A 12736-nucleotide genomic window follows, 5' to 3' on the forward strand; every position below is an offset into this window, starting at 1 on the left:
CTTTATTTGTTCTAGCCCACTTGGTTAAGATATTTGGTTTCCCACTTCTCATCCCCTTATGCGCCCATCGAATTAATCAATGCTATTCAATGCAATGCGTAATCTACTTAAAAGTTGTCCCCATTCAGTTTCCAAAAAATCAATTAGGGAGCCCAACTTGTTTTTCATCAACAATAGCGTAACAACCGGTATCCCGTCTAGGCCTGCCTTAATAAAGAACTCCAGACACCCCGGTTTTGCGCCGAGGTCCACCAATTCGATATCCCTAAAAGCTGTCTGTCGTCCTGACCTACGACATCGCTCCATCTCAGGCAGGGTTTGCCTCGTCTAATTTTTCTACCATAGATGTTGCCCTTATAGGGGGAACTGCGGTACCTCCAAGTGCGGCTTTTCCCAGAGAAATCAAATACGAGAGGATCGAGTCTCTGGCGGTACGGTGTTGGGGGACTCTGTCGCACACGTACTGCCGCATATGCTTCTAACTGTTTTCCATAACACAATAGACTAAGTTTATGTCGAAAAATATAAAGATTGGTCAAATAAACCTGTAGCATGCCAAAGCTCCCTCCTACCTATTGGCAGCGAGAATGGCAAAGCTACAGGATTTCCCCTACATCTTTCTGGTGCAAGAGCCGTGGGTTCGATTTAACAGAATCTGTGGCATTAGATCAGTAAAGGGAGCTAGGATCTTCTACGATGAAAGATCCATAAGACCGAGAGCTTGCGTCCTGATGTCAAGAAGGTTAGAGGCAACCATGCTGAGACAGAACTGTTCCCAGGACTTAGATACGGTCATCATACAATACCAGATAAATGGCGACAGGAAAAATATCATAGTTGCCTCCGCTTATTTACTCTATGATTCTTTGTATCCTCCATCGACACAAGAGCTTAGGGATCTGGTGGCGTATGCAGAATCAAGTGGTTTCGAGCTCTTAATAGATTGCGATGCGAATGCTCAACATCTTTGTTGGGGCAGTAGCAAATGCAATCCAAGAAGAGAGAAACTATTTGATTTCATCACTTCAGCTGGGGTTATGACTGGCAACGTAGGGTGCGCCCCTACGTTCGTGGAACCGAGAAGAAGCGAAGTAATTGACCAAACAATCTGTACCTCAAAAGTGTTAGAGCTGATTACACACTGACGAGTGCTAAACGAGGTCTCACTGTCAGATCACCGATACCTAGAATTCAATCTGATAATTGCGGGCGAACAGTCTGCAGTACAAAGACGGAACCCTAGGAAAACGGATTGGACAAAGTTCAATGAAGTTCTTGGCAATAAAGTATAGTTCCCTAGGCGACTCCTTTGGCGTTGGAAGATGAATTAAAAACTCTGAACTGCACACTTTTAGAGTGCTATGCAGAGGCTTGTCCTATTTCCCGAAGCCAAAGCGGTAAAACAGTTTCTTGGTGAAACCGGGAACTGCAAAAACTCACGAAATCAACCAGGCGATTTCTAAACCAGGCTTGGAAAAGTAACAAGAACGAAGACTGGTTAAATTTCAGAAACTCACAGCGTGAATATAAGAGGCTCGTTAGGTGTTCGAAACGAGACTCCGTTAGACCATACTGTGGGAAACTGAAAGGCGAGAAAGAGATTTCAAGGCTGTGCAGACTCCTCAAAAGGGATGAGTCGGCCAAGTTGGACTCTCTTAGAAAACCCGATGGTACTTTGACGAGCTCCAAACTGGATTTAGTACAGAACAAGTGAGAGAAATGGCAGGGGGAGAGTTCTTGCAACCTCTTCAACACGCAAGTGCTGCAAGGGGAACTGGAACACCGCGAAAGCGGTTGTTACCCATAGAAAGGTGAGAGCTGCCATACTGTCCTTTGAACATTTCAAAGCACCTGGCATGGATGGCATCTATCCGGCAATGCTAAAGGAGCGTATGGAGCACTTAGAGCGACCTCTAAGAAATATTTTTCGAGGATGTCTTGCTCTGGGCTACGTGCCTTCCTCTTGGCCAAGGTTAAGGTAGTCTTCATACCGAAACCTGGGAAAGATGACTATTCTAATCCAAAGAACTTCAGACAGATCAGCTTGACTTCATTTTTACTGAAAGATTTGGAGAGACTTGTGGAACGTCACATTCGTGGAAACGCACTTAGGTCGCGCCCACTTAGTGAAAACCAACATGCTTACCAGCGTTGAAAGTCCTGTAAGTCTGCTCTTCATTCTTTGGTCACAAAGATAGAGAATCCAACTTTCGTGGACATTGAAGGACCTTTGCCTCGACATGGGGACTTAGGCATCATGTGGTAATGTGGATATACGTTGCCATCATTAGGTCGATGTTCGTATAGTAGTGTAGTGTGGTGGGTTAAGGTGAGACAAAAAGGTTTTCACCGTAAACTAGCCACACTGCAAAGAACTGTGTGTCTGGGTATCACTGGTGCCATGAGCACGACAGCCGGCGCAGCTCTGAATGCACTACTCAATTTGCAGCCCCTGGATATATTTATTCAAAGCCCCTGCAATGAGAGCAGCTCATAGACTAATTCGATTAGATCTATGGAGAAACAACGTATGTGGGGAGCACAGAGCATTGGAAGAGTTACTGGGAGGACTAAATCCAGTCGTTACAATGCATTCCGATTCTCGTGTCTCCATACATCTGTTTGGTAGAAGATATGAAGTTACCCTGAAGCGTAGAGAGAACTGGGAAGTCCCAGAGGAATGTGCGGCAGGATATATGGAAGTCCTCTACACCGATGGCTCAAAAACAGAAGAGGGTTCTGGAGCCGGAGTCTACCTCTCGAATAAAAACGAGAAGTGGACTTTTCCTTTACGACAATATGCAACGATTTTTCAAGCTGAAGTTTATGCGATCCTAAGGGCGGCAAACTAGGTGATTGGCTAGCGGTTGAAACGTAAGCGCATCGCAATCTGCAATGGTAGCCAAGCTGCATTGAAGGCGTTGAGTAGTCCTTCGATCACCTCAAAAATTGTTCAGGAATGCAGAAACCGTTTCAACTCTATCTCTAGATTCAATACGTGGAACTACTCTGGGTACCTGGTCACTGCGGCGTAGAGGGAAATGAAATATCGGATGCTTAAGCGATAGAAAGATAAATCTCCCCTATGCCGGGACTGGAAGCAGCAATTGGAGTATCAGTAGCATTAGCTAAGTCTGTTTTCAAAAACTGAGAACAAGCTTCCCACAATGACAGGTGGCAGAGCCTAAATGCTGCTCGACACACCAAAATTTTCCAGCCAGAACCGAACGTGCGTACCGCAAAGTTTATCCTGTCGAAAAGCAGGAGGACTTTCAGGTGTATTGTGGGCATTCTGACAGGCCATAATTCACTAGCTGGGCATATGTTCAGATTAGGAATTACTCAAAACGATACGTGTCCCTCCGGTAATGAAGAAGCGGAATCCACGGAGCATTTCCTATGTGAATGCCCCCCCCCTCCCTATGGACGCATCAGGCATCAGATGCCGATGTTCTCCAGTTGCGACGGGTAGCATTACATCCACTAACGGACATCCTGCGATACGTTAATAAATCCGTGCGCGGATTTCATCGTTATTTGTTCACAACTTGAGTCCATCCCCCTTTTTTATTTCCCTTGGGTTTCGCTTCGCTAGCCACCATTCCCACTTTGGATACTTGTTTTAACTTTTAATTCCCCCCCCCCCTTTTTTTCCTTTTCGGCGCCTGTTGATTCCCTAAAGCTTACATTCCCTCTTTATCTTACATTCTCTTACTTGATCGAGGGTCGATGATCTTGTGTTTTGATGTCACTTGGGACTTTTTTGACACTGCTGCGGCCGGGGTTTTCGGCTTTTCTTTGGTCTTCTCTCTTTTTCCTGCGACCCATTATAAAGCACCCTGATGGCCCACGCTATGGCTTGGTTCAGGTTGTGCTTGTCCTTGATGAATTCGAACTAACTATTTTAGCCTCAAGCTGCATGAAAGATAGTTCTTCCGGGTCAGGGCTCTATTCTCGGTAAGTCTTGGCCAAATTACATAATCCTTCACCTTTTTCAATTGCTGAGCTCCTGAGAGCTTTTTCTTTTGCCGTCTTTGGTATTGGAGAGATCGTAATACGAGCTTCTCCTGAATGAATCTATTTCCTGCTGCTGGAGTATCTCTTGATTAGATGCGATGGGTGTCGAAATTGACTTTTTGCAGCTATCTCCTTACAGGCCATCATTCTTTACAATTAGTGTTCTTTGTACAGTTATGCTTCGTTGGTATATCTCCTTCGCCAAATCCAAAAAACTTGTAGCATTAGATAGCCACGGTGGCCAAGTTGTCCACCATCGAGGCACTGCGATCAAAAGACATCGACGACCGGGAGCCCGCTTGCTCACTCCCAAAAGTCGCCGGTACGGTTCCGAGCTCCCGCACCGTAAGTTTACTCCTTCTCTATTCGTCCATGCTGGTTTTATTTTCTGGGTATCCTTCTCATAGCCATTTGGTCCACACACTCCCTGGGGTCAGCCCTGATGGAAGATTTCCAAATCTTCACCAGCCTGCCCTCTGTCCTCCATAAAATTTACCCAGAAACCACTAGAGTTATCGTCACGGTCTATGGTGGTCTATGAACTGCTGCACGTTTTGTATTGGCTTTAATGGGGCTCCCCATATATAGTATGTGAAAGTCATGGTCATGTGAGATATCAAGTGAAAGAGTTTAATTAGTATTAGATAATATATCTGATATTGGATGAAACCCAGGGAAGTGAGGACTCATAATATGTGCCCCAAAAAATGAAGCAGGTCTTGTTCTCAGAACCTATCCAATCGAAAAAACTGTACAAAATTACAGTGATGCACCTATACAAAATTTAAACCCCAAAATGTATTCCATTACGATATCTGCTCAAATCAAGTTAAGAACAGCATATTACTATATTTTAGAAATTTACTTGAAAACCTCCCTTAGGTTCATTCCAGAAATACGAAACTTGGCACCAATATACGTAAGTGATAATATAAGACACAATTGAATGGAATCCAACTATTGTTAACAAAATTATAGAAGGTCAAAGTTTTGTATTCCACGTGAATTCATTGTGCTCCTGGGCATTTGTCACGTCGTCATCATATAAAGTGAACTCGTATCACACGCCATCTACTGAGTGGCGGGCTGCACTAATTTTAGTGGCAGCTCGCTCTATTCCGCTCTTCACCAGATGGTAGTCTGATGACCACTCATCCCTGAACAAAAAAAAAGTAGTTATATTAGCTGAAACAAATCTAGGCGCTTTTTCGACTGATATTTCGACTATAAACCCTCTGTCACTTATAAAGCAATAACTCGACTTCTAATTGTCCATTGGTTATGAGATTTTGACAGAACGTCAATGACTCCTACTCCCGTCAGAAGAAAGCATCACTATAAATAAAGATTTTGAAAAAGTTTTGTTTACTTTGCGATAGAACTTATATCTATCTATGTTTTCATTTTACTTAAACTTTAAAAATGTGACCACTTCAACACAGGATATACCATGAAACCATGATGCTAGGAAGGCCGACGAGTGGGTCAACCTAGGAATGCAACAGCGGAGGAAGGGTGCAAGCGTCTCAAAGAGCCCTAGAGGGAACAGAAGCACATTTCATCAAACGAACAATGTTGGCGCGTGGGTGTGGATGACGAGCTAGACCTCATTTAGAGGTCAATGGCAACCATATACGTACATAAGTAATACTGTCTGATGCAATGCACAAGCATATTGAATTAATCAGATACATTCAGCTTCTTGAATAGATAAGCGGTCCGATAATCGTAACCACACATGCATATAAAGATAAAATTGAAAATTTGGTGTAAATACGACGATATCTTTCGATGTTAGCAACGGCCTGGTAAAAGATAAGCCCCGCAAAAACTGCCTTGTAATCGTTGATTCTAATCTGAGTTTATTAGGTATATAAAATAGTCATACATTTTTTATTACCTTTTAAATTATCATTTTTTATACCTTTCATATTTGATGGTCATGAAAAGTGTAATTTTTGACAGTTATAAGGTCCAAAACGTTCACTAACAATCGTCAGGGCACTTGTCAGCCTCTTGCCTAAAAAACATTTTTAACAGTGATAAGTACCTGCAAGTCCTGCTAAAGTCATTTCCGTTTGAATTTTATTTACTCATAAATTTTTGAAAAACGAAGCAAAAAAGTGCCGGTGCGTGCTGCAGTTATTATCAAAGTAAAACCAACAATCTCAATGATAGCCTATTCTTGCAAACTCATGGATATACATGTATCTTTATCTGGCCGCTGAACAGAGCGCCAGCTCATTGAGGCTGGGTATAAAATATAATGCAATGCCAAATTTGTTCACAATTCGTTGAAGGTGGTGCAAGGATTAACAACCAGCAAAATTATCAAAATGGCCGCTTGGGAAGGAAAGAAATATAAATTTGAGAAGTCTGAAAACTTCGATGAATACTTGAAAGCCCTCGGTGAGTTTTATTTGATTTTAAATAATAGTAATAGTGACGGTGAGAGTGAATGACCTGCATGGTTACAAAGTAATAGTGAAGTGGTTAAGAAGTGGTGAAAAATGATCTTTTTATGTGAAAGTGGATTCAATCAAAATATAGATCACACAATGCTCACTGGAAATGCTTGGGTAACAGAACACATAAAATTAGGACTCCTGAGATCACACTTATCGACCCTATATCCCTGCACTTTGTCCTAAATTGTATTTGCTGATCTCGACCACAATATATATATATACCGCTTTCTTCAAACAATATAATATTGGCCAGAATGATCTTCGAATGTACTAGGCAATGTGTATATTAACTCTGGGTCGACAGATTCGTGAAGAGACACGGTTGTGTTACTGCAATTGCAGAAGGTTGCAAAATTTCAAATCCTCAAATAAGACTGTCGCATCCCAAGGCGCAAGTCACCTACCTGGGGGAAATACTTTCGCAAGTATGGCCAGCTGAACGCCCTTTACCACATTAACATAGCTAGCGCCACCTGGTCAGATTTGACCTCCTTAAGATTTCCAATCTCTTGACCTCGGGATTAGATCTCTTGGGACTATCTTCCTCTTAGGGGCTGATTTCCGCTGCTGCTCATTTTCTTCGCACTGGTACTGAAAGCTTAGGTCTGCCCTGAGATTTCTTAAGGACCTCCTCTGTTTTCAGGCCGTCCTTCAGATAGCGCAAATACCATTTATCACCTGCGTCACTGAGACCTGCCCCCCTCTTAACGTCTGATATGGTGACCTCAGACGTACCTTTGCTCGTTCCTGAGCCCGGATCTTGGTTCTGGTCTTCGCAGTAGGCCAATGTTCCCCCTTAGTCCAACTGTCTGACCTCCCAACATCTTCCCTCTTTGGTGTGGTCACCTGGCTCTTAGTGCTACAGAGAAGTGCCTTCGTCTGTTGGGCCAGTTAGTGTGCGGTACGGGGTCCCATTTACTTGTTGTTTGATTTGCTAATTTGTTTGATTCCCAGGAGTATCGAGGTTAGCAGGTCCACCGTGCCATAGCCTACCGTGAGGCCATACATCAAACACAGAGGGAGATAAGTTCAAATTCGACCTAAATTTTGTCTCGTTGTAGCTGTATTGGTTTTTCCGGATCCTATCTTGCCTAGTCCATTCAGAATATACTTCATGTTCGCACTAAAAAAAAAATTCCTCGAAATTTACGAAGAGTAAGTGGATAGCGAACACCAGCCTGCTCTCTGTCAATCAAGATTTCGAGTTGTTCCTCGATGCGTTCCAAGTTCTCTAGTTATCACATTGAAGGCAGGCACATTTTTTCGGAATCTTAACAATCATCCCTTTCTCCAACTCCTTGGTAGAGACCTAAGATTCCTAAGATATACGACTGAGAGTAAGTAACAACCATGCTTTCATTTTGCCGCAGCTTGCCATTTCATCCACAACAGGTGAAACTCCACCGGATCTTATACGATTGAGAATCATCGTCAAGTGCTCCGTATACCTTTTCAATTGCTCGTCATCTTGCACAAGAAGGCTACCGTTACCGTCCCTCACCTACAACCACCTGTAAACTCGTTCATTGTTATTATCTCCAGCAACTTCTGCCTCCCTCACAAACGCAACGGTAGAATTCCCTTTGTCACGACGTGTTCTACCCTGCACATTCCCGTACTTTTTGACGGTAAGGAAGTTCCAAGACGCCACATTCATCTCCAAATTGCAGCAATTAATAGAGTTCTCACATCCCTATCTTCATCGATCTGCTACCTCGCGCCCACAGTCAGCCTGGTCCTGCAACGTCCTTCCGGCATGTGACCGACAACTTCATCCACACCAGGGATAAAAACATTGTTTGTTGCGGCTCAGTGTTCATCAATATTTCGAATGTTCTTCTTTAGAGTCAGTATTGTTTGCGCATGAAAAAAAATTGTCCCACTGCTGATCAAGGACGAGTCGCGAAAACGATCCGTATTGAAGTTACGGGACCGAAGGCAGGCGACCATGAGATTATTGTCGATTTGATTAGATGCCCCAAGATTAAATCTCGGAATAATATGGAAATATATGAAACCGAATCTATTAAAGATATGGGGATTATTATTATCGCGCCCCTTGATCGGGCGAAACCCAATCTGCCAATTTTTCGTAAATGAAGAAAACTGGCGGAAAAGTTTGAGGGTATATCACCAAGCGAATCTGAGCGCGGAACTAGTGTCCTTTTTAGGGTCTCGAAAATATTCAGAATTTTGTTAAAATACTAAGTTGTATTCGGAAGGCCTTACTAGCGTCCACCAATCTTTGAATAAAGTATCACCACACCAAATATCCTTTGATAACTGTCAATACTTCAAATTTCGATGGTCGTCATTTATTATTTCCAAAAAGGTTTTCCCAACAATATATTTATTCACTACTAAATCGCGGTCCTCTTTGCAGGAATTAGTACAGAGAATCGTCAATCTGGTACCGATGGAAACGCACCTGCTAGCTTGGTGAAAAATGGAGACGAATACGAATATATATCTACCACAGGGAGCGTTATGAAGTTCAAACCTGGAGTAGAATTCGATATAGACATCTATGGTGGACAGAAAATCAGAACTGTTGTCAACTTCGAAACTCCCAACAAACTAGTCATGGAGCAGAAAGGTGATAAGCCAGGAAAAGTTATTCGTGAATTTACCAACACTGAAATGGTTTCGGTAAGTTTAAATTTAATTGTATTTACCTGAAATCATCTAAGATTTTATTCGTTTTCATTACAGACCTATACCTTCAACGGTGTGACAGGCGTAAGATATTATAAGGCCATTTAAACGGTTAAGTTCGATGGTGCAGCAGCATTTAAGTGAAAATTGTTAATCGTATCTCATTGGGAGATTAAAAAATCCACAATAAATTTTTAATATAAAGCGTCCTCATTATCATTTATTAAACTCGACCGCACCTTACCCCTTACTTCCTTTAAACTTTCTGATCGCGGTATTTCCCCATCCAATTCACGTTCCCTTATGTGAAGATTGATACCTGCCATCTGTCCATTGAACCTGTCATACTTACTTAGAAGCTGGACCCATTCAATTTCCGATAAATCAATTTTAGGTAGCCTAACCTGTCTTTATCTATGGAACCATAATCATTATCAATCAATAACCTCCCATCTCTCACTCATCTGTCAATTCTTATTACGCGCTGATTTCCGGTGTCCGGGTCCCTCTTCTTCACACTTCCCGCACTTTTTTACTTACCTTGATAGATGATGCATACTGTTGTAAAGCAATCCAATTCGAGGTATCATCTCTTCAAAGATACTTGCTTCTTAAGCCTGCATGTCACCCAGCCTTTCCTGAAGCGATCAGTTTATGCGCTGATTTCAACAAGTTAATAATACCAATCTATGTGCCCCCATGGGCCTTCCTTATATCCCACACTATTGAGGCCAAACTACGCGTAAAGTCCAGCGCCGATATTTTTCCGAGAAGTAACCGCATCTAACTCCTTAGCTTGCATTCTATAGTTATCTCCAAATTTCATTTTTTTTTTATAATACCTCAACCTCTTTTTCTTCTTTTTCTTCAGCCTTTGTCCCGTTCACAAGCGGGGTCGGCTCGTCGTGATCGGTTTCGCCATTTGGCGCTACCGAATGCCCGATCTTGGTGCAATCTCGAGGCTTTTAAATCCCCATCCAGCGTATCAAGCCACCGTTGTTTAGGCCTGCCTTTTGGTCGTTTACCATCGACTTCGATGTTCAGACCAATCTCAAAGGATATCAGCGTAGCGCATGTCTTCTTTCTCGGAAATATTAGTAGACGGTTCTTGTTTTCCTTTTCTCTTCTAGTGCTCAGGCTTCTGATTACTGGCTTTCACGAATAGTTTCGCCCACTTAGGTTTCTTTGGCGAACAGTTTCTTCCTTATTAACCGTCTGCTGACATCTCAAAAAGCCTCTTCTATCGGGTTTTTCAATTTTGTCTTCTTTCCTATATGACACCTTTGTTTCTCCTGTGACTCTTTGCGTCAGTACCTTAATGTAGGACAATTTAACGCCTCTCATCAAGGTCCCGTTGTTCCGATAGATATTTCTGAAAGTAATAGAGTACAAGAATGAGTCATTTATCAAAGCCTTACTTGTAACATTTGATTCTGTCGCTTCCTGGTACCTCGTGCAATGTATGAGTGCCCTATGTGTTGCCCCACACACTAAGGGTATCTCTCACTTACGCATAGCATAAAATATACCACTTGGCAACAATACATCATCCCATTAATATTAAAAAAAAAAACAATTTAAAGCTCCGTGTATTACCCCCTGCCCCTCATCTTTTTGTTTACATAAAGGCGGAGGAGGCAAAAATGTAATTTATTTTATCAGCCTTATGCCAGAAGGATCGGGCACTTGTGTTTTTTGGTCTGGTCAATTCGTTATGAGAAAACTGTTGTCTGCGAAGGGTTTGTGCAGGATATATAAACCCATTAACATCAGTTTCTTGACTAAATGTGTCCTTCTCTTTCGGCGATTATCGTGGTGAGGCCTCTCTGAATCCTCTGGAGAGGATCCCGAGATAACACATAAAGCTATGTGATAATCAGAACCCCAAGCCAAGGTGTGACTACCGTGCCGAGGGCTGAATGGTTGGAACTCTGGGTACCAGGCTCAACTAGCTTTATCTCGGGGAAAAAAGGACTCTAACGAGGTCGATTTACTTTCGCAGAAAACAAAAACCAAAAATGAGTTTCCCTCTTGACAATCAAACTTTGAGTGAAGGAGCAACTCCGACCTCACCAATGGAGACTGAGTCTAAACTCAGATTCTCCGCTCATTCAATTGGGGACCAGTGATTAACGGACGAGTCGAAGCGGGCCTCTTTTGTCAGCACTCCTAATCCTGCGCTCCAGTCAGTGACACCTGCTGAAGCTAAAGTCTTGCCTATGGGTAAGCATATATCTTCAGACAGAGAACAGCCTCCAGGCAAACCGCCTTCGGGAAAAACTATGCCTACAGGCTAAACGCCTTCGAGCAAATCACAACCCGTTGCTCCAAGATTGAGGCCAAAGGAGCGGAGCATCCGAGGCTAAGGGCAAACCAAAGCGAGAATGGTCCTCTGACAATTTCAATTCTTCGACGCAAAAGGAGTCCGGCCGGCATTGCAGCCAAGACTATCGAAGCCGATTAATAGGTTTTGTATGACAATACCTATCCTTCCAGTTACGGTGTTTGTGTTTGAGATGGGGGAGAGGAAAGAGTCTTAGCACTCAGACCCTAGTGGTCCATTTTTATCGATTTCCCCGTCTAATGGAATATGCCAGATTCGTTTATGTATCGCAGAATTTCCGTTACATTTCCATGACGTTCACATAGAAAATGTTCCACGAATTCCGCTTCCTCATTATAGGATGAACACGCATCATCTAGGAGAATTCCTATTCTGAACATATGCCCTGTTTGTGAATTATGACCTGTCAGAATGCCCTGCGTATTCCTGCTTTTCGACAGGATAAACTTCGCAATATGTTTGTTTTGTTCTGACAGGTTTGTTTAGGGTGACTGGTTTGTTTAGGGTGATGGGGGAAATTGAACCCTCTTTTGTTAAAACATCCTGGACTGAAGTGATCGAAGGACTGCTCAAGCCCTCAATACAGCTTGAGCAGTCCGCTAGCGCCTGCCCTTTAACCGTTCGTCAATCATTCAGGTTGAAGGACCGTTATACAATATATTGTCCCAAGGGAAAAACCGACTTCTCCTTTTTATTCAAGAGGTAGACTCCTGCTCCAGAACCCAGAAAGAAGACGTCTGTATTTCCTGACACACATTTTTCTGGTTCGTCCCAGTTTTCTCTTCGTTTCAAGATAATTTTATATCTTCTACCAAACAGATGTATTCATCATCATCAACGGCGCAACAACCGGTATCCGGTCTAAGCCTGCCTTAATAAGGAACTCCAGACATCCCGGTTTTGCGCCGAGGTCCACCAATTCGATATCCCTAACAGCTGTCTGGCGTCCTGACCCACGCCATCGCTCCATCTTAGGCAGAGTCTACCTCGTCTTCTTTTTCTACCATAGATATTGCCCTTATAGACTTTCCGGGTGGGATCATCCTCATCCATACGGATACGGATTAGCCCACCGTAACCTATTGAGCCGGATTTTATCCACAACCGGACGGTCATGGTATCGCTCATATATTTCGTCATTGTGTAGGCTACGGAATCGTCCATCCTCATGTAGGCGGCCAAAAATTCTTCGAAGGATTCTTCTCTCGAACGCGGCCAAGAGTTCGCAATTTTTCTTGCTAAGAACCCAAGT

At 43.0% G+C, this 12736-nt stretch overlaps 1 protein-coding gene across 1 annotated transcript; it reads left to right on the forward strand.

The window, feature by feature from the left end:
- The first annotated feature begins 6269 nt into the window (after positions 1–6269).
- Positions 6270–9349, forward strand: LOC119660312 (probable fatty acid-binding protein). The gene is made up of 3 exons (XM_038068786.1): positions 6270–6426; positions 8869–9134; positions 9198–9349. Exons 1-3 carry the CDS (start codon positions 6354–6356, stop codon positions 9246–9248), a joined length of 390 nt encoding a protein of 129 aa, XP_037924714.1. The 5' UTR covers positions 6270–6353; the 3' UTR covers positions 9249–9349.
- The last annotated feature ends 3387 nt before the right edge of the window (positions 9350–12736 follow it).

The sequence above is a fragment of the Hermetia illucens genome, chromosome 6 (genome assembly GCF_905115235.1).
Source record: "Hermetia illucens chromosome 6, iHerIll2.2.curated.20191125, whole genome shotgun sequence".
In the NCBI taxonomy this organism is placed as follows: Eukaryota; Metazoa; Arthropoda; class Insecta; order Diptera; family Stratiomyidae; genus Hermetia; species Hermetia illucens.